The sequence below is a fragment of the Alexandromys fortis genome, unplaced genomic scaffold (genome assembly GCF_014885135.2).
Source record: "Alexandromys fortis isolate MF-2015 unplaced genomic scaffold, M_Fortis_MF-2015_v1.1 scaffold_186, whole genome shotgun sequence".
NCBI classification, from domain to species: domain Eukaryota; kingdom Metazoa; phylum Chordata; class Mammalia; order Rodentia; family Cricetidae; genus Alexandromys; species Alexandromys fortis.
In genome coordinates, this window is record NW_026068067.1 from 1,798,552 (window position 1) to 1,820,685 (window position 22,134).

At 48.0% G+C, this 22,134-nt stretch overlaps 2 protein-coding genes across 5 annotated transcripts; one reads left to right on the top strand and one right to left on the bottom strand.

The window, feature by feature from the left end:
- Nucleotides 1-893: 893 nt before the first annotated feature.
- Nucleotides 894-12,329, top strand: Rad23a (RAD23 homolog A, nucleotide excision repair protein). 4 transcript variants are annotated; one of them, XM_050120702.1, is made up of 9 exons: nt 894-1,384; nt 2,848-3,009; nt 3,149-3,330; nt 3,456-3,511; nt 3,653-3,780; nt 3,997-4,075; nt 4,168-4,298; nt 5,989-6,153; nt 12,127-12,329. In XM_050120702.1, exons 1-9 carry the CDS (start codon nt 1,313-1,315, stop codon nt 12,304-12,306), a joined length of 1,155 nt encoding a protein of 384 aa, XP_049976659.1. In that variant the 5' UTR covers nt 894-1,312; the 3' UTR covers nt 12,307-12,329. The 4 variants fall into 4 exon arrangements, with proteins under 4 accessions (XP_049976659.1, XP_049976662.1, XP_049976661.1 ...); XM_050120705.1 differs by lacking the exon at nt 12,127-12,329 and adding an exon at nt 6,232-6,289 and having other exon boundaries at nt 5,989-6,086; XM_050120704.1 differs by lacking the exon at nt 12,127-12,329 and adding an exon at nt 6,598-6,978 and having other exon boundaries at nt 900-1,384.
- Gadd45gip1 (GADD45G interacting protein 1) lies at nt 7,439-10,745 on the bottom strand. Its single transcript, XM_050120706.1, has 2 exons — nt 10,280-10,745; nt 7,439-7,805 (listed from the first exon to the last, which is right to left on the bottom strand). The coding sequence occupies exons 1-2, from the start codon at nt 10,627-10,629 to the stop codon at nt 7,487-7,489; spliced, it is 669 nt and encodes a 222-aa protein (XP_049976663.1). The 5' UTR covers nt 10,630-10,745; the 3' UTR covers nt 7,439-7,486.
- Nucleotides 12,330-22,134: the final 9,805 nt, after the last annotated feature.

Below are 22,134 nucleotides of genomic sequence, written 5' to 3' on the forward strand. Positions count from 1 at the left end.
TGGGTCACAGGCTTGCCATTTAAAGGTGGAAGGTGGACAGGAGGCCTGTGATCTTAGAAACTGATCTTGCCTTGCCAATTTTGCACTCAGGTGGCTGGAGAGAGGCAGGCCTTTGGGAACTGCCTGGTCACTGGTGTGGCGAGAAGCATTTGGCAAAGCAAGCTCCATAGTGAGCAGTGAGTGGTCAGTTCTACCTGGGAGGATGTTGATGCTTGTGTTCTCTTTACGAGCGCCTTGGCCTAGTTGAAACCCCTTAAATCACCTTTGATGTGCTGCCCCCTTCCAAGGCTGATGTTTTCACCACCTTTTAGTTATGTGATGGTGACTTAGGCTTCTTGAAATACTCCTTACCTCCCAGAAAAACGTGGATGCAAGCAAGGGAAATCTATGGAGGGGAGAATTTTATTTAACATAAAGGAGCCTTGGCTGGGCTGTGGTGGTGCATGCCTTTAATCCCAGCATTCGGGAGGCAGAGGCAGTTGGTTCGAGGCCAACCTGGTCTACAAGAGCTAGTTCCGGGACAGGCACCAAAGCTACAGAGAAACCCTGTCTTGAAAAACAAAACAAATAAAAGGAGCCTTGGGAAATGTTAAATTTTTTTTAAATGTTAAATATTTTGAGGTGTTGAATGGATTGCCAGTCATTGAAATATCACAAAGAGGTAGGGCACCCATGAATTAGAGTTTGTTCTAAAAACGAATAAGATAGCCCTTGGAAATGGAGCCACATGATACCCAGTTTCTTATATTTGGTTATCAGCCTAGTCATTGACAGTTGAGTGGTGGTGGCACTCGCCTTTAATCCCAGAGGCAGGCGGATCTCTGAGTTCGAGGCCAGCCTGGTCCACAAGAGGTTCCAAAGCTACAGAGAAACCCTGATTCGAAAAAACTTAAAAAAATGTTTGAGATTTGCTTTCTGCTAAACTTTTAGTTTGATCAGATCTGAATTAGGGCAACTAAACCTAAAGCAAAAACCATAAAAACTGGTAGTGAGTGGAAGCTGGTGCCTTAGAAGCCATTTTGCGGGCATATGACATCACTATTGACAAACATGATATCATCCAGACAACGTGATGTTTGCCCGGCTAAAGCACAACTGAATTGTTTGCGCATGCCTAAGGAAGGGACGTGCTACCACGCATGCTCTAGAGGTAGAGGCGGGTTCACAGACGGGTCACATAGCTGATATGCGCGCGCTTCTCACTTGCCCCGGAAGCGCTTGGAGCACGGCGCAGCTGGGCGCTAAGATGGCGGCGGCGTGAGTTGCATGTTATACGAGAATCCCGGGGCTGCCGCATTGCTCCGGCCCCGCCATGGCAGTCGTCATCACACTTAAAACGTTGCAGCAGCAGACCTTCAAGATACGCATGGAGCCTGAGGAGACGGTGCGGGCCGGAGCCCGGGTGGCGGGGGCGACCGGGTGCCGGGGTGGGTGGGGGCAGGGAGGCCTGGGACCAACGGGAGGGGCGGGGAGGACGTGCGGCCGGGCCCTGCTGCCCTCCCCCAGCGGCCCGACCTCCTCGGATCCCCCCGATCGGCCCTGCCCTGCCCCGGCAGCTCGGGCGCCATTCCCTGTCTGGACCCAGGGCAATTCCCCAGTCCTCCGGTGTCAGCTGCCGGCTCCGCGTCCCAGCTTGCAAGCTGCTCGGGTGGCCCAGTTTGGCATCAGTGGCCAAGAGGTGCCAACTGGTGACGACAATGTTGATGATAATAAATGGTCTTAATCTTAATAGTTTTGGTGGTCCGTGTTTGTTGGCCGTTTATTCTTTTCCAGTGTCATCTTACTGAATCTGCAAAATAGCATTGTCCCTCGGGGATTCTTGACTTTCTCCGTTTGACAACCTCAGAGTTAAGGAACTTTGCCATGGTCACAGCAATGGCAGAGACAGGGTTAAAATTTTTTAATGTTTCATGTAACAGACAGCAGCCTAAACATGCTGCATGAACTTTTGTTTGCTTTTGCTTTTTGAGAGTGGGGTCTTGTAATTCAGTGTGACTTTGAACTTTCTGGGCCTCAAGTGATCTGTATTGACTTAGCCTCCCAAGGAGGTGCTACTACTGGGGCCACCTCCCCTGAACCTTCAAATATACTATAAAGCTACTGGTACACCCTAAGTGAAGTCTAGGCATTGTGGTCATGTCTATGATTTCTGAACACTAAGGCCAAGATGGGGTTTGTTTTGAGTTCCAGTCCAGTCTGAGCTATGTAGTTCTAGGCCAGCCTGGAGTACAGAATAAGAAAGACTGTTATAAAAATGGAAGGGGAAAGGATGTCTCAGTAGTTACAGAACAGAGGCCAGTGGTGGGTCTACCCTTTCATTTCCCTTACTGTCTCCCTTCTCAACCACATGGCATCTGAAATACAAATTTGCTTTCCTTCTCACATGAGGACAGTGACTGACTTGGGTTTTGAACGGGGTTTGGGGATGGAGCTCTGGTAGAGCACTTAGTCTATACAGGCCCTGGGGTCCATCCCTAAACCACCACCATCACACCTACGTGTGAGCATACACACAGACACACACTGAGCAGCTTCAGTGTCTGGCCTGGAACAGATTGCTGTCAGCTAACCAGAATGAATCAGAATCTTGTATGATTGAGAGCAAAGCTTTTTCCCTAGAGTAAAAGGGTCAGGAAAGGAGTCTTTATTGTATTTGAGACAGCTTCATTATGTAGCTCTGGCTACCCTGGAACTCAGTCTCTCCCCCGTGTTGGGGTTAAACGTGTGCACCACCATGCCTAGACTTCACTGAGGGTATCTGAGTGCTGGTGCTACTTGTGACCACACACACACACACACACACACACATTATTAGTCTTGTTTATAATACCTTACTCCTTATTCCAGGTGAAGGTGCTGAAGGAAAAGATAGAAGCTGAGAAGGGTAGAGAAGCTTTCCCTGTGGCCGGACAGAAGCTCATCTATGCTGGCAAGATCTTGAGTGACGATGTCCCCATCAAGGAATACCATATAGATGAGAAGAACTTTGTGGTTGTCATGGTGACCAAGGTGGGTAGATTAGCTGGGATGCTGGCAAAGAGCTTGTGTGTCCAGGAGAGATTAGCCACAGACAGGGTGGGGCTGTGATGGGGCAGGATGTTGAGGCTTGATAGGGATGCTGCTGCCTGATCCCTTCTTCTTGTCACAGACCAAGACTGGCCAGGGGACTCCAGCACCCCCAGAGGTCTCACCTACTGCTGCCTCGGAATCCTCCACACCTTTCCCTCCGGCTCCGGCATCAGGGATGTCCCATCCTCCACCTCCCAGCAGCGAGGACAAGAGCCCTTCAGAAGATTCAGCTACTACAACATCTCCAGAATCCATTTCTGGGTAAGGAAGGGACAGTAGCCTTACCTGTGCCCTGTCTTCTGCACCTTCCAGTGTGGTCCCATGCACTTGCGGGGAGGGCAAGCCACCAGAAGCCCGGGTCCGATTTCTCTCTCTTGAATTTGCAGCTCTGTTCCTTCTTCAGGTAGCAGCGGGCGAGAGGAAGACGCAGCTTCCACATTAGGTGGGTGGGTGGTCCTCAGGGCAGAGGTGACTGGGGGCCCCAGCCATCATCAGCCTTTGACAGCCTTGTCTGGGTATGGGAGGGTCTGGGAGCTGCCCTTCTGTGCTCCTGGTGACCCCAGCCCTGCTGCTCCCTCCACAGTGACTGGCTCTGAGTATGAGACGATGCTGACCGAGATCATGTCCATGGGCTATGAGCGGGAACGGGTTGTGGCCGCGCTGAGGGCCAGCTACAACAACCCCCACAGAGCTGTGGAGTACTTGCTGACGGTGAGGGAGTCTCCGGGTCTCGGTACCTCAACAGGAATGGAAGTGGAACCTCCCCATAGGCTCTTGGGTCCTTCTGTTGCCACTGGAGGCTTCCCAAAGAGCAGGACAGAGAGCATGGAGGGCGGGGATGAGGCCTTCCTGTCTCCTATCAGGCTGATAATTTGGGAGGGGGAAGTGGCTCTGTTGGAGAGAACTAAAGAGCAGGATCCCTGACAGGGAATTCCCGGAAGCCCCGAGCCCGAACATGGTTCTGTCCAGGAGAGCCAGGTACCAGAACAGCCGGCCACAGAAACAGGTGAGCAGGATGAACAGTGTGCCTGTGGGCATCTACAGTCTAGCTCAGGAGCCCTGCAGGGGTCTCACCACACCTCTTCCTGCCACTAACAGTAGAGAACCCCCTGGAGTTCCTGCGGGACCAGCCCCAGTTCCAGAACATGCGGCAAGTGATTCAGCAGAACCCAGCGCTACTCCCTGCACTGCTCCAGCAGCTGGGCCAGGAGAACCCTCAGCTCTTGCAGGTGTGTTCCAGGGCGAGGGAACTGAGACAGATGCCTTTTCTAGTTCATTAGGGGAACACCCAGGGACATAGCTTTGCTCTGAGAAAGCAGAACTAGCACAGGTCCAGTCCCTTGCTGTCTGATGACCTACAAGGTCATGTGTAATTGGACTTCAATGAGGTACGGATGCTGTTGACATCCCCCTGCAGAAGAGGTCAGGCCCAGAGCACCAGAGCAGCCTGCCTGCCGCACATCTGGGTCCTAGACTCTGGCCACAGTATTTTTTTTTTTTTGTTTGTTTGTTTTTTAAATGGGGTTTCTCTGTAGCTTTAGAGCCTGTTCTGAAACTTACTCTGTAGCTCTGTAGACCAGGCTGGCCTCGAACTCTAGAGATCCACCTGCCTCTGCCTCCCCAGTGCTGGGCTTAAAGGCGTGCACCACCACCAACCGGCTCAGCAGTCTTCTTGAGTTCTTGCTGTACCGTAGCTCCTCTCCCTGCTTCTCAGTCTTGTCTTTTTCCTGTTCTGACCTGAACCTGTGTCACACCAGAACCCCTGGACTGCTCTTGGCTGAACTATGAGAGGACTTCCTGGACTTCTGAGTTTTCAGGCCCGCTTGTTTGTTTCTGCCCTGAGCCTCGGACAGCCTCCTGGGGACTGTCTCTGCTTCTACCCCAGTGGCAGCCACTTTGCCCACCCAGTGTCCTGTTTCTTTCTCTCGTGTCTCCTCATTCTACACAGTGCCCCTGGTGACTGTCCACCAAAAGGCTAAATTGTCAGATGTCTGCAGAAGCAAAGGGTTGCATCAGAACCTTTAGATTTCTAAGTACAGTGTATTTAACAGACTCAGGCTGAGCGTGGTAGTGTAGTCCAGCACTTAGGCTGAGGTAGGAGGATCACTGGACTTGAAGTCAGCTCCTTGAAATAGTGAGATCGTCTCAAAAAAGAAAGAAAAAAGATAAAGGTTGCACAGGTTGAGAGTGTGCCTCAGTAGTGGAGTGCTAGTGCTTAGCAGGTTGAGGCCTGGGTCCGCTCGCAGTGTGATAGAGGCACCCAAGCTGCACTCCCCCGTGCTTTCCCAGACTCCGTGCTGCTCATGCCACAGAGCTCCTCTGGGACTTGCCATCCCTCTAGATCCACCCAGGGCATTTTCACTTGGTGCTTGTTTTAGCCAGAGGCAAGCTCCTCTCTTCTGCGAGACAGTTGATCCCTCCCAAAAGGCCTCAATAACTTAACTAGCATATCTGCAGCTATTTGGTTTGAACTTTTGTTTTTATTTAGTCTCACTATATAAGTTAGGCCGGCTTCAAACTCATGGTGATCCTCTTGCTTCAGCCTCCCGAGGGCTGGGATTACAGGTATGAACCATCATGCATAGCTTTGGTACATTTACTTCGTTTGTTTTATTGAGACATTTAATTGAGACACTACATAGCCCTGGCTAGCTTCAAATTCCTCTGTAGACCAGGCCGGCCTCAAACTCAGATCCTCCTGCCTCTGCCTCCCAAGTGCCAGGGTTAAAGGTGTGTGCCACCATGCCCGTCTCCCCAGCTTGGCACCTTAGCCCTACCTTGACAGTTTATTTCTATGATTCCATGACTGTTGGCCAGAGTAGGCACCTTCAGAGTGTGTGACAGTGTGTGTAAGCAGGGCTGTGACGGGACCTGGGCATACGTGGCAAGGACTGTGGACTGCCACCCTTCTCCTCACAGCAAATCAGCCGTCACCAGGAGCAGTTCATCCAGATGTTGAATGAGCCCCCGGGGGAGCTGCCGGATGTCTCTGATGTAGAGGGCGAGGTTGGTGCCATAGGGGAGGAGGCCCCACCGATGAACTATATCCAGGTGACGCCGCAGGAGAAGGAAGCTATAGAAAGGGTAAGAGGCCTGGCTGAAGAGCCACTCATGGTGGGCAGCCCCATACCTCCCTCCTTCTTACCCTGCCCATCTTCCCACAGCTGAAGGCACTGGGCTTCCCAGAGAGCCTGGTGATCCAGGCTTACTTCGCGTGTGAAAAAAATGAGAACTTGGCTGCCAACTTCCTCCTGAGTCAGAACTTTGATGATGAGTGACGCTGGGAGGCTGGAGTGCCCCCACCCCACTCCACAAGTTTTATAAAAGAGAAAGTATACATATATATATATATATACACACACATATATATATTCATGTTTATTTAAGAGGAAGAAAAAAATCAAAAACCATTTAAAGAAAAAGAAAAACCACCACCTAGCCCAGATTCCCACCTTCCTGAAGTGGCCCCTATTCCCCTCTCAGTCCGACAAGACCTGGGCCAGACAGCTGTCCCCATCCTCTTAACAGAGCCCAGCCTGCTCAAAGTTGCTGGCAAGACCAGGAGGCGACAGATGGGCCCCTCTTGGCCTCTGTCCCAGCTCCCTGCAGCCAGATGGAGAGGCGCCTGCCTGCTTCCCCATCCCTGAAGCATCCCCAAGGACAACCCACCTCCCTCCTCCACGATGAGGGGAAGCTGGAGCCCTAAACTTTTATCCTCCATTGGAGTGGCCCAAATCTTTCCATCTGGAGTGAGTTCATTAGAAGCCCAAGGCCTTCTCCCCAGTCTGGCTTTGGCCTCCAGCCTGGAGAAGAAGGTAACATCAATTCTGAAGGCCAAGGCTACCCCTGCCCCAGGACAGAACCACATCTCTGATAAAGGTTTTGAAGTGAATAAAGTTTTAAAAGTGAGCCCTAATAATGGTGCCTGCCTACTGGAGCTTCTCACAGCAGCCTATGAATCTGTGAGCTAGCTGGGGCACAGGTGACGTGGCATGCCGAGCGGTGGGGAAGACGCCTGTGAGCCTCACAGATGGGGGCCCCAGCATCTCTTCCCTCTGGAAACTTGGGCCCCTGCCCCAGCTCAGCCCTAGAAGGGCTGCTGCTCCCTCTATCATGCAGTCTGTTTGGCTGTACTCCCCCCGGTAATTGGCTAATTACTGGAGATTAATGTTGGTAAACAGAAGCCTCCTTCTCCACCGCCATCTGCTCCTTCATTATTTGCCCATCCATTCCCCTTTCTATGTCCCTGAAGCCCCAGTTCATGGCATGGCCTAGCGTCCAGGTGTGAACACAGCCCAGTGGAGCATTCTACCACCCCAGGTGTTGTGGAATGAGCCAGGGGCCCAGGAAGTCACAACTTGAGGGAGAATGTATGGAACAGAGCTGTCAGCAGCAGGCTTTATTGGGAAAGGGGCTTTCAGGAACTGGGCTCCCCAGACACTTCTGGGTCCTGGGCTTCGGCAGAGGCCATAGCAGCAGCTCGTGCCTCCTTCTTCTGCCGCTGTTTCTCCTCCTTGAGGCGCTTGCGCTGCTGCTTGTCTAGGTCCTGTAACAGTTCCTGGAAGCGGGCACTCCTTGGGTCCACATGGTAACCCAGGCGCTCCTGGGCCTCAGCCTGTAGCCGGGCCCTCCGCTCCTTATCAGCCTGGGCTTTCTCCCAGCGTTCCCGCTTCTGCTGTCGCCAGTTCTCAATCATTTGTGGCATCTTGGCCATGCACTCTGAGATGTGCTGCTCCCTGCAGAGGAAAGCAGGCAGTAAGGGGCAGACCAAGTCGACCCTGGATTCCACCTGCCTGTCTACTAAACCATCCTCCTGCCCGTGGCATGGCTGTGTCTGCCAGGTCCAAATTCAGGCACAGAAACAACTAGATGAATGTTTTCTTCCAGCCCTGTGAATTTCTTAGTTACACTCATCTCTCAGTCTTAAGACAGTAAAACTGAAAGAATCAAGCCTTAAAACGGGAAAGGACTATCCATCCAGCTAGGGTGGGACAGATGGGGAACCAGCGCTGTTCCACACTACAGTGTGACTCTGGACAGCTGACCTGGCTTCTCCAGGCCTCAGTTTCATCTGGACAAAGGGCGATCTTGTCCTTTCAAAGTTGAGAGGACAGGTTAAATACCAGGAACACATTTCGCTTGCCTTGGATCCTGCACCGTAAGTGGCATCATCCAGATGTCTATGACTTCCTCCATTTCCCCCCCCTCGCAGATCTGATCGCGCACATGTTCCTCCTTTGCTGACGTCTGCCCTGGACTTCGGGGCCCAGCACCAGTCTCATCTCCACTACCCAGCCACACTGACCTAGTGCCTCAGGGCACACGTTAGGCATTTTTTAAAAATTTATTTTATTATGCATACAGTATTCTTTCTGCATGTATGCCTGCAGGCCAGAAGAGGGCGCCAGATCTCATTACACCATGTAGTTGCTGGGAATTGAACTCAGAACCTTTGGAAGAGCAGGCAGTGCTCTTAACCGTTGAGCCATCTTTCTCCAGCCCCTAAGCATTTTTTTTTTTTAATTAATTTCCTTTCTTTTTTGTTTTTTTGAGACAGGGTTTCTCTGTGCAGTCCTGGCTGCCCTGGAACTCACTCTGTAGTATAGAGGCTGACCTTGATCTCATCTGCCCCTGCCTCCTAGTGTTGGGATTAAAGGCCTGTACTGCCACCGGCCTGAGATTTTTTCAAAGATAGGGTCTTACTATGTAGATGAGGCTGGTCTACATAGATGGCTCCAGATGGCTAAGATTACAGGTGTGCTTTCCTCATGCCCAGTTTCCTTATGATAAATAAAGGGTCTCACTGATAGGTATGAGGGCTGTCCTCAGCCCTCACACCCTGCCTCTGAACCACGCCTTCTCCAAAGTTACAGTCATGTGTCACTAGGCTTGGCTCAACCTCAGGACCTTTGCACCACCTGTTCCCCCTTCTGGGAACTCGAGATTTTCCCAGTAACTATAACTGGTTACATGGAGCTTTGCTTAAACATACAAGGGCTAGCAAACTCAGATGTTCTCCTGCATGCCTACCCTCCTCCCCTTTTTTTGGGACAAAAAACCTTGTAACCTTGGCTATTCTGGAACTCATTCTAGACCAGGCTGGCTATGACTTCCTCCATTTCCCCCCCCTAGCAGATCTGATCGCGCACATGTTCCTCCTTTGCTGACGTCTGCCCTGGACTTTGGGGCCCAGCACCAGTCTCATCTCCACTACCCAGCCACACTGACCTAGTGCCTCAGGGCACACGTTAGGCATTTTTTAAAAATTTATTTTATTATGCATACAGTATTCTTTCTGCATGTATGCCTGCAGGCCAGAAGAGGGCGCCAGATCTCATTACACCATGTAGTTGCTGGTGATCCACCTGAGATCCACCTGCCTCTTCCCGAATGCTGGCGTTAAGGGCGTGCACTACTACTGCTTGACCCCAGCATGCACTTTTTTTTCCAAGACAATATTTCTCTGTAGCTTTAGAGCCTGTCCTGGAACTAGCTCTTGTAGACCAGGCTGGACTCGAACTCAGAGATCCACCTGCCTCTGTCTCCCGAGTGCTGGGCTTGCACCATCATCGCCGGGCTCCAGCATGCACTCTTAACCGTGTTTTGTCCTTCTGAGGGCCCCTTGTCATGTGAAATTCTTGTCTGTTTTGTTTCCCATTGTGGGATCCTCCGATTCTTGCACAGAATGTTAGTAAAGATAAAATAGTTGAGGCTGGGCCTGGTACAGGCCTGTAATCTCAGATACACGGAAGGTAAAGGTAGATGGATTCTAGATACAGTGCCAGTCTGGAAACATAACGAGTTATGGTTAACAGTGCGACCTTATGTATATATAAGGCGGGCTAGTGATACAGCTCAGTAGTAAAGGAAGGGGAAAGTAACACAAGAACTGCAGCTGAATGACTACAAGAATTTACCTAGCAGTTGGGGGAGGGGTTGGTTTGGTTTTTCGATACAGGGTTTCTCTGTAGCTTTGGAGCCTTTCTGGAACTCGCGCAGTAGACCAGGCGGGCTTCGAACTCACAGAGATCCACCTGTCTCTGTCTCCCAGCTGCTGGAATTAAAGGCGTGTGCCACCACCGCCCGGCCAGAAGTTTTGTTTTTCAGCCAGGTGAACATGTATGTTAACCCTACACCACAAGGGCACCGCATGCCTCCAACGGAGGATTCGTGGTTTCGGGGCCGTGGGTTACCTGCCCCCATAACGCACCTGGCACGACGCTTTGCCTCCTCGGCCTGCTGCTTCGTGCGCAGCGACTCTTGCATGGTCGCTAAACTCGGGTACCATTCTCGCTCCTCCGCCTCCAACTCGCGCAGCTGCTCCGGGGACGGCCACAGGGAGGCGGGGGCCACCCCGGACTTAGCGCCGTACCGCGCGAACTGCTTGGCCGCGTACCGCGGCCCTAGTTGCCATCGTGGGCTCAGCGGGTTCTCCGGGTCTGGCCAATGGGGCTCGGGGTGGCGGCGCGGGGGTGGCGGCGCACGGTAGTTACAGGACCTAGGCCCCACAGCCACGGGGAACCGCAGGAGACGGTGCGCCTGCATGGCGGACGCCGCCATCTTGGCTGTGGGTCCTCGCGGCCGGCGGGCTGGCTAGATCGCTGCCTGCGCGGCGGAAACCTCGGGGACCTCAGGTAAAGGAGCCTAGGAACTAGACTGGAAGACTGTAATCGGTGCCGTAGAGGTGCACATTTGATGCGGGAGGCGGTAGTTGTTAATATATATGACCAGGCGTGGCCATATATTATAAAATATAACATTGATCCCAGCACTCAGGAGGGAGAGGCAGGAGGATCTCTGTGAGTTCAAGGACAGCCTGGTCTATAGAGCTAGTTCCAGGACGGGCTCCAAAGCTATAGAGAAACCTTGTCTCAAAACAAAACAAGAGCAAAACTGGCATTCTAGTAATATTTAAAATAATATATTTAAACTAACATTTTAATCTTTAGTTTTGAAATCTTGTTTTAATTATTTCCATTTTATTTTATATTTTATTTCCCCCACATATGCCTTTTTATCTCTCTAATGTATTAAATATTTCCATCTTAGTATCTAGGTTCATGTTGCCTTTTCAGTCTTTTTGTTTGTTTGTTTGTGTAAGCATTGCAGCTCAGATAGAAAGGGATCCTGGCAGTTGGGAGCCAAGGAATGCTAAGTATTATGGCTTGGATGGAAAAGTATTCTGGCAATTGGGAACCAAGCACAGGTGGTCACGGTAGGCAGAGCAGGTTACAGCCCTGCCCCAGGGAAAGGTTTCCCCAATCTAACAGCTCTGCGCCTCCGTCAGGAGAGGGTTTCCCCGGCGAAGTTGTTACAGATCTACTCTGTTCCCCTCCCCTCCCCCGTATAACAACTGTGCCTAGCAGAAACCCCAGTGGAAGTGGGGGAGTATAGTTCTGCTCTGCTGCGGGCAAAAGTTGTTACTTCTCTCGTGCGCTCCATTCCTGTAAAGGGAGGTCTCACCCAAGCATCGTTCAAGAGGGAAGAGTCCTGGAGAGCGGTTGCCGGCTGCCTCTGCCGGGGTCAGAAGACAGCAGCAAAGTCAGCGGGTGCAGAGCTTATGTAGGGCTTCTCAGAGGCAGAGTTTTTCCAGGGAGATTTTCAGGCTGGGAATTGGTCAGATTTCAGTCCCTTGAGCTCAGACTGGCTAGATCTCTGCTCAGGGATTGGTTTGTTTTCTGCTTAGTTGCTTAGGGGTAGATTTGGCTCTGGTTTCAGAGCCAAAGTGTTTCTTTCACTGGCCCTTTTTAGCCTTTTGGCTCTAATTTCAGGGCCAGGACATATTTCTTTCACTGGCACTGATTCTAAGGTCAAAATGTGTTTCTTTAGCTCTGGTTTCAGGGTCAGGGTGTGTTTCTTTGGCTGGCCCATACAGTTTGTTTGTTTTTTGAGACCTGGTTTCTCTGTGTAGCCCTATCTGTCCTGAAATCTGGTCTACAGGTAGGCCAGGCTGACCTCGAACTCAGAGATTCTCCTGTGTCTGCCTTCTGTGTGCTGGGACTAAAGGAGTGTGTCATCACTGTCTGGCACATTTTAAATCTTTTTTTTTTTTTAAAGATTACTTTATGTAGGGACTGGAGAGATGGCTCAGTGGTTAAGAGCATTGCCTGCTCTTCCAAAGGTCCTGAGTTCAATTCCCAGCAACCACATGGTGGCTCACAACCATCTGTAAAGAAGTCTGGCGCCCTCTTCTGGCCTTCAGGCATACAGACAGAATATTGTATACATAATAAATAAATAAATAAATAAATAAATAAATATTACTTTATGTGTGTGTGCCTGCGGCGACCAAGTTAATCCTCCAGAGCTGGCCTTCCAGGCAGTTGTCAAGGTGCTTAGGTACAGGGAACTGAACTCAAGTCCTCTGAAAGATCAGGAAGTGCTCTGAACTTCTGAGTCATTTCTTCAACTCCTTGCATTACATCTTGTTTGCTCTTGTGTCTTTTGAATATTACGATGTAGTGCTGGCTGGCCTGGAACTCACTGTGGACTAGGCTGGCCTCAGACCCACAGAATTCTGCCTGCCTTTGCCTCAGCTGTGCTGAAATGAAAGACCTGAGACTCCCCCCCCCCCATGTCCATTTTGCCTTATATATTAAACATTTAAGACCTACTCTATGGGATTTTAGTTCCTTGACTCGGTTGAAGGTGTGCTTGCCTAGTACACAAAGCCCTGCCGTTTATCCTTGCACTGTCTAAGCGATACAAAGTGGTGCAAGCCTGTTAATCCCGACACTGGCGAGGTAGAGGCAAGAGGATCGGATTCAGGGTCATCCGGGGCTACATAGCTTGGTATTTCCCACCCTTCCCCTTCCATTTTACTAAGTCTTACGTAGCTCAGCCTAGGCTTGGATTCCTATCTGCCCAGTGCTAGGATTACAGGCTTCATTGCATCTAGCAAGATTGACGTTAGGACTAAGGTTTTTTTATTCTTTGCTTTTTGGATTTTTTAGATACAGTCTCATGTAGCCCATGTTGGCTGCAGGTTTGCTATATACATGAGGCCAGTTTTAAACTCTTGGTCGTCCTGCCTCTGCCTTTCAAGTTCTGAGAGTAGAAGCATGTAATACCATTCCTGTTTAAAATTTTATTTTAAACATTTCGAATGCTTTTACTTTTTAGATTTAGTTTTAAAAAATTTTTATGACTATAAATATTGTGAATGTATTCATGTGTGCTCAGAAAGTCTACTGAGGCCAGAAGAGGGTGTTCAGTCCCCTGGAACTGGAGTTACAGGCAGTTGTGAGCTGCCCGGTGTTGCTGGGAACTGAACTCAGATCTTCTGGAAGAGCAGGAAGCACTCTTAACCTCTGCCTTGAGCTTTATTGTGCACATGGGATTGAGTTAATTATCACCAGAGGAAATCTTTTTTCCAAATTGTGCTATACTTAATTATGCCTAAAACAAACTGTTTGGTGTCAGACTATTGATTTAAGCCAGCACTAGCTGCTGAGTCCTGTTGAGCCTCACTCAGGCTGTTACTCTGTTGGTCCTAGTGTTTGCAGAGACCCCCACATGTATGTGTGAGTCTGTGTGTGTTTGGATGTGGATGGGTGCCCTCAGAGGCCAGAAGAGGGCCTCAGATCTCTGGAACTGGAGTTTCAGAATCACCAGCACCACAGAAACTGGGCATGACGGTGAGGACCTGTAATCGTAGCATTCAGTAAGTGGATACGAAGCTAAGAATTCAGGGTCATCCTGAGCTCCATAGAGCGTCGAAAGCAGGCCTGGGATGTAGTACAAATTCTAATTGTTCTTAATAAGAAGAACCCGGAGTCAGATATTAGGGGTGAAAGCTGAGAGATCAGAGAAGCAGTGCAGGCAGCCACTAGAGAGACCTTTTACTTTTACTGAATCCTCAGGCTGAAGGGGTGATCCTGTCTCTACACATCCTTAGACTGCACCTGAGCGCCTGTCTCCTCCCGCTTTATATTCCTCTCTCCACCCAGCCCTATCCCTTCATGTCTCCACCTCCCTAGTGCTAGACTTAAAGGCCTGTGAGTTCCAAGTGCTGGAATTAAAGGCGCGAACCTCGCTGCCTGGCTCTAATTATCTTTTAGACTGGATCAATCTTGTGTGAGCCCAGGGTGGCCCTGAACACTCAAGAGCTCCACCTGCCTCTGCCTCCCCAGTGCTGGGATTAAAGGTGTGCGCCACCACCGCCTGGCCTCTATGGCTAACTAGTGGCTCTCTGCACTCTGATCTTCAGGCAAGCTTTATTGTTAGATCACAAACAAAACATCACCACTCCGGGATATGTGAGATTCTGTCATCTCCAAAAAAGAGGTAATCAACTGAGCATGGTGGCGCAGGCCTTAACCCCAGCACTCAGGAGGCAGAGGCAGGGGGATGTCTGAGTTTGAGGCTAGACTGGCCTACAGAGTGAGTTCCAGGACAGATAGGGCTGTTACCTGGTGAAATTCTGTCTCAAAAAACCAAAAGAGAGAAAAAAAAAAATACAGGGTTTCAAGATAGGTATTTTGGTGCATACCTTTAATCCCAGCACTCGGGAGGCAAAGGTAGGTAAAACTCTTAAATTTGAAGCTAGCCAAGGTTATGTATGTATCTGAAACCTGTGTTGTCAAAACAACAACAAAAATAGGGTTTCAAGTAGCTCAGGCTGACTTAAGTAGCTGAAATTAACCTTGAATGTCTTGTTTTTCTACCTCCACCTCGCAGCTGCTCGGATTTGTGCTGCCAAACCCCAGCTCTTCTTTTTCTTTACTTGTGTGTTGAGACAGAAGAGGGGACAGAAAGTTGGGACATGCTAGGCATTCTACCACTGATCTAGATTGTCAGACCTACGGTGTGTGTGCTGTGGATTTGTCTGTATGCATATATGTTCTTCTAGATTGTCAGACCTGCAGTGTGTGTGTGCTGTGGATTTGTCTGTGTGCACACATGTTCATATCTGAGCATGTGGAGGTCAGAGGTCAACTTTGGGAGTCATCCCTCAGGCACCATCCACCTCAGTTTTGGAGATGGGGTCTCTGGTTGGCCAGGAAAGCACTATAGGTTAGACTGGCTAGCTCGTGAGCCCCATGGATCTGCCTGTCTTAGCCTCCCCAGTGTTGGGATTACAAGCATGAATTATCATACTTACATTTTTTGTTTGTTTTTTAAGTAATCTTAAAGATTCTTTTTATTTAAATTTATGTGTATGTGTGTTTGCTCACATGAGTGTTTGCATGCCAAGTTCATGCAGTACCCACAGAGGCCAGAAGAGAGCATCAGATCTCCTGGGACTGGAGTTCAGTTGTTTGTGAACTGTATGGGTGTGGGGAACTGAATTTAGATTCTCTGCAATAGCTGTAACTGTTCTCAACCTCTGAGCAATCTCTCATATATATCGATCGATTGATTGATAGATAGATGATAGGTAGATAGGTACATAGATAGATAAATAGGTAGATAGATAAATAGGTAGGTATATAGAAGATAGATAGATAGATAGATAGATAGATAGATAGATAGATAGATAGATAGATAGATCATGAATCTACTGATACCTTAATTATCATCTGTGGCCACACAGCCCTGCAGTCAACACCCTACTGGTCACTCAGGCCTTGGCCTGGAGGGCCGTCAGGTCCTGCAATCATGATATATAGGTTTAAACTGAGTATCTTTTGTTCTATTTACCAACAAAGACTTAGAAGTCAGATGGGGTGAAAACCTGCTAGATCAGAGAAGCCGAGGAGCAACCAGCTGACCTTCCTTTTTGACTGGAGACACAGATATTTTGTCAGTTGTGGCTGTCGTGAAGGGCAATGTTTCTCTGATTTCTTTCTCAGCCCATTTATCATCTGTATAAAGGAGGGCCACTGATTTTTTTTTCAAGTTAATCTTCTATTCTGCTACATTATTGAAGGTGTTTATGAGTTGTAGAAGTTCCCTGGTAGAATTTTTCGGTCACTTATGTTAACTATCATAGCATCCGCAAACAGTGAGAGTTTGACTTCTTCTTTTCTGATTTGTATCCCCTTGATCTCCTTTTGTTGTCTTATTGCTCTAGCCAGGACCCCAAGAACTATATTGAATAGATATGGAGAGAGTGGGCAACCTTGCCAAGACAAGTCTTACTTTAAAAAAAAAAGCACAGGGGCTAGAGAGATGGCTCAGAGGTTAAGAGCACTGACTGCTTCTTCCAGAGGTCCTGAGTTCAATTCCCAGCAACCACATGGTGGCTCACAACCATCTGTAGTGAGATCTGGTGCCCTCTTCTGGATTGCAGGGACACATGCAAGCAGAACATAATACATACTCAATAAATAAATCTTTAAAAAAAAAAGAAAGAAAAAAAAGCACATAATTGGGGACTTGCTTACAGTTTCAGTGGGCTTGTCCATTATCATCATGGTGGGAAGCATGGGTGGGAACGGTAACTGAAAGATACGTCCTCATCTTTTCAGTTTCTTCCACATGCCAGGTAGATGCAGGACTGAGGGCTTTGCCGTCACATCCCCAAGAGGCACGAGTGTGACCCAGGTCTCACATACTCACGCTGAGAAGACTAGAGCTCAGAGGCAAGACCTCTCTACCTCCACAGCCTTGTGCCTTAACATTTTTTATTAAAAAATTTCTGATAAAAAAAAAAGCCAGGGGGGGCTGGAGAGATGGCTCAGTGGTTAAGAGCATTGCCTGCTCTTCCAAAGGTCCTGAGTTCAATTCCCAGCAACCACATGGTGGCTCACAACCATCTGTAAAGAGGTCTGGCGCCCTCTTCTGGCCTTCAGGCACACACACAGACAGAATATTGTATNATTTTATTTTCTTTCATAATGGTTTCATTTAGGTATAAATTTCTCATCATGAAAATAGCCTTCTGTAAGTGTAAAATCCAATGATGTGTAGAAACTGTACCGAGTTGGGCATACTCTCTCTATAACCCACTCTTTAAATATTTTTCTCCTCAAAAAATGTGCAGCCACAGTTGTTCAGTGAATTTATCAGCTTGTATCTTCTGTTCATTTCATAGTGACAGAATATGCAATGTATACTGTCTTTAAATTGTATTCATATTTACTACATTCTAATTCTTTAGTCTTGTTTATTACTGAATACTATTCATTGTGTGAATAATTTTGTTTATCTGCTCACCATTTGATGCACTCATTATGACTTTTAACATTTTGTGTTGAAGATGCTATGAACGTTGTCATAAAAGTCCTTGTACCAACATGAGTTTCATTTTTTAGATAGATTACTAGAAGAACATCTGAAAACTTTAACTTCTCTGTTAGTCAAAGGCATAAATTACAGCATGAAGTGAATAGATTTTCTGGCACAGAATTTCTCCCTGAACTCCATAGGAAATCTCCTCATTTGAAGAATCTGCAGCTTATGAGCTAACACAAATGTCTACACAAGCTCCCAAAGCTTTTATCCAAAGCTCTGAAAACTACTTATTTCCTGTACCCTTCTCTCTCTCTCTCTCTCTCTCTCTCCCTCCCTCCCTCCCTTCCTCCCTCCCTCCCTCCCTCCCTCCCTTCCTTCTTTCCTTTCTCTCATCTATTTATTTATTTGTTTGTTGATTGAGGCTGGAATTAAAGGCCTGAGACACCACTGCCAGACTACCCCTGACTATTTCTATTTGTTTTTATTTATGTTTTATTTAAGAATTTTTTGAGTAGTGTTGGAGAGATGGCTCAGCAGTTAAGAGCATTGCCTGCTCTTCCAAAGGTCCTGAGTTTAATTGCCAGCAACCACGTGGTAGCTCACAACCATCTGTAATGAGGTCTGGCGCCCTTTTCTGGCCTTCAAACGTTCATGCAGATAAAACACTATACAAGGGCTGGAGATATGGCTCAGAGGTTAAGAGCACTGACTGCTCTTCCAGAGGTTCTGAGTTCACTTCCCAGCAACCACATGGTGGCTTACAACCATCTGTAATGATACCTGGTGCCCTCTTCTGGTGTGCGGGCATACGTGGAGGTATACATAATAAATAAATAAACCTTAAAAAAAACTATACAAAATAAATCCTTAAAAAATGGTTTTTTGTGTGTGTGTGTGTATGAGTATTTTGTCAGCATGTATGTGTGTATAACATATTGTACTTGGTGCCTGCAGGTGACATTGTACACCTGAAAGTGGTGGCGTTATAGAGAGTTGTGACCTCCATGTAGATACTAGGAATTAAACCCAGGTCCTCTGGAAGAGTAGCAAGTGCCCATAACCTCTGAGTCATCTCTCCAGCCTTGTGTGTCTGTGTGTGTGTGTGTGTGTGTGTGTGTGCAGTTTTTATGGAGTCATGAATGTGCAGGTCCATGGAGAGGCAAAGTTTTTTTGTTTTTATTTTTTGGATTTCTTTTTTTTTGGTTTTCGGTTTTTCGAGACACAGTTTCTCTGTAGCTTTTGGAACCTGTCCTGGAACTAGCTCTTGTAGACCAGGCTGGCCTCGAACTCACAGAGATCCGCCTGCCTCTGCCTCCCGAGAGCTGGGATTAAAGGCGTGCGCCATTACTGCCCAGCTTGTTTTATTTTTTTAAGACAGGGTTTCTCAGCCTGCCTCTGTGAGTTCGAGACCAGCCTGGTCTACAGAACTAGTTCCAGGACAGGCTCCAAAGCCACAGAGAAACCCTGTCTCGAAAAAAAACAAACAAACAAACAAAAAAAAAAAAAACAAAAAAGACAGGGTCTCTCTGTGCATCCCTGGCTGTCCCGGAGCTCGCTCTGTAGACCTGGCTGTCCCGGAGCTCGCTCTGTAGACCTGGCTGGCCTCGATTTCACAGAGATCCTCCAGCCTCTGTCTACCGAGTGTTGGGATTAAAGGTGTGCACCACCGCCACCTGGCTTACATTATTTTTTAGACTTGCTTATTTTTTGTGTATGAGTGCTTTGCCTGTGTGTATGTATGTACATTGTGTGTGTGCCTGGTGCCTGCAAGGTCAGAAGAGAGCATAGGGGTCCCTTGCACTGGGGTTAAGGATGGTTTGGAGCTACCATGTGGGTGCTGGGAGCAAGAGCAGCAAATGTTCTTAACTTTTGAGCCATCTCTCTAGTCACATCTGTATTATTATTATTATTATTTTATTTATGTATTTACTTTGAGACAGGGTCTCCCTATGTAGCTCTGGCTGTCCTGGAACTTGGTATGTAGACCAGGCAGCCTGCCTGTGCCTCTGCCTCCTGAGTGCACCACCACACCTGACTTCCTCCATTTTATTTTTGAGGTCAGGTCTCTCACTGAACCTAGAGCTCCCAAATTGTCTAAACTGACTGGCATTCAACTCCAGACTTGTGATTGGAACACTTTACTGACGGAGCCACCTCCCCAGTGTGTGTGGTGTGTGTGTGTGTGTGTGTGTGTGTGTGTGTGTGTACAGTCTTGAGAACTATAGCCCATGCTAGCCTCATACTTGAAATCTCCCTGCCTCAGCCATCAGAGTGCTGTGATTACAGATCTATACCATAATATCTAGGGAAAAATACTAGATTTTCTTTTTATTCTCCTTTTCTTTCTTCCTTACTTGGCTTTTTGACATAATCTTACTCTGTAGCTCCAGCCTCTGCCTCCTGAATGCCAGAGTTAAAGGTGTCTGCAACCACACCTAGCAAATACATGATTTTTTTGTGTTTTTTTTTCTTTCTTTTTTTTTTTTTCAAATACATGATTTTTAAATGAAAGAAAAAGCTCCCGTGAACCCTCCTTTCCATAGTAGTATAGCAGGAGATAAACTTAGAATAGATGAAACTCATCTCATTGATATCTTGAATAGTAATTCTTCCAGTGATTCGGTGAGGGAGACACACAAGACAGAAATAAACAGACGGGCTACAGAGGCAGCTAATCGGTTAGGGACGTGTTTCCAGAGTTCAGGCTCAGCACCCATGTAGACAGTCTCATGATAGTGTACAACTCCAGCTCCAGGGGTCCAGTGGCCTTTCCTGGCCTCCTGGCCTTCGGGGTGCATGCATGTGCAAACAATAAATCTTCAGCAATTGTTGTACCCTCAGTCTTGTTGTGGGAGGCTTGTGCTGGAGCAGTGGGTGTATTTAGGGCTACAGCCATTTTGTTTTGTTGACTGTGTCATGTCTGTAAACGTGCTCATATTGGCTTAGCGTCCTTTTTTTTTTTTTTTTTTTTTTTTGAGACAGGGTTTCTCTGTGGCTTTGGAGCCTGTCCTGGAACTACTCTGTAGACCAGGCTTTAAAACATGAGTGCACACCTTCTGGGAAGAGCTGTGCCCATTTTGAACTATAATAGCTTGACCTTTGACCCAGCCAGTGTGGAAAAGAGGCAGTCACCACCTAAGCTAGAATAAAAAAATAAAAGTAGATAAATAAATAAAATAATAAAATAAAATTTAAAAAGTGCATGTCCTGTCTCTGTTTGCTTCTTTTGAATGGAACCCTGTTGGAGAAAAGTAATTTTGCCTTGTCCACATTTCCAAAATAGAAAAAAAAAAAGTTTGCTTTTGGGCCACTGTGGTGGTGCACACCTGTGATCTTAGCACTGAGGGAGGCAGAGGCTTGAGGCAAACCTGGTCCTACATATCAAGTTCCATGCCAGCCAAGGCTACAAAGTGAGACCATCTCAAAATGAATAAATCAGTTAAATGGGAAAAATATGTACGCTATGAAAATTACTGTCTTTTTGTTTTAGACGGGGTTTCTCTGTGTAGCCTTGGCTGTCCTGGAACTCACCCTGTAGACCAAGCTCGCCTCAGACTCACAGAGATCCACTTGCCTCTGCCTCCCGAATGCTGGGATTATGGGCTACACCACTACTGTACTTAAAACTATTCCATTTATTTCCTGTGTGTGTCCACAACCCCCAGTGCACATGGGCAGTCAGAAGAGAACTTCGGGGGATTCAGTTATCTCTTCTCACCGTGTGTATATTGGGCACTGACCTCAGGTCATCAGGCTTAGTGGCGTGTCTTGACTTCCTGAACCACCTCGGGGACATTCCCTACGGTGGCGGTGTGTCAGGGGGTGTGTTTGCACTTTTATCTTCGCTTAGCTGAATGCCCGTAATAGTTGACGTGAAAATCAAGGGGTGAGCAGTGTGGCTCCGCCGAGCCTGACAACTTGAGTTTGATCCCCAGAGTCCACACGGTGGAAGGTGATCTATAACTCTGGTTCCAGGGGATGTCATGACTCTGCCTCTTAGGGCACCGGGCCGGTACATGGCACACAAACATAAACGAAGGCAAAATAGTCATACATATTAAAATAAACTTTTGCAAGTTGAAAAATTCATCAGGTATGCGTCTGTACGTGTGTGTGGGTGTGCACGCCACACGAATCTGTAAGAGGACCACTTTGTGGGGGTCAGTGCACTCTTTCCGGGGATGGAACTCAGGTTGCTAGGCTTGCATGGCAAGCACACCTGCCCACTGAGACATCTCCCTGGCTGAGAGTACTATCATTCGTTCTTTTGGGGGAGGGGGGTTCGAGACAGGGTTTCTCTGTGTATATTTGGAACCTGTTCTGGAATTTACTCTGTAGACCATGCTGGCCTCGAACTCACAGAGATCCACCTGTCTCTGCCTCCTGAGTGCTGGGATTAAAGGTGTGCGCCACCACCGCCCGGCTCTATTATTTGTTCTTAAAAGCAAGAATTCAGGCGCTGGAGAGATGGCTCAGAGGTTAAGAGCACTGGCTGCTCTTCCAAAGGTCCTGAGTTCAACTCCCAGCAACCACATGGTGGCTCACAACCATCCAAGATGAGATCTGGCGCCCTCTTCTGGCCTGCAGGCATATAGAACACTGTATACATAATAAATCTTAATAAAAAAGAAAAAAGAAACATAAAAAAAGCAAGAATTTACCGCGGTGATGCACATCTTTAATTCCAGCACTCAGAAGGCAGAGACAGGTGGATCTCTGTGAGTTAGAGGCCAGCCTGGTCTACATAATGGGTTCTAGGACAGCCAAGACTGCATAATGAAACCCGTCTAAAAAAAACTAAAAAGCAAAATTAAATTGAAATAAAATGTCACAGCATTCGCAGAGAGCCTATGGTAAGTCACCTCTAGATAACCTACAAGGCTTGGAGTGCCCAGTATTGTGTGTAAACAGTGGTACGGTTTAGACAGCATAGCCGTAGTCCTCAGA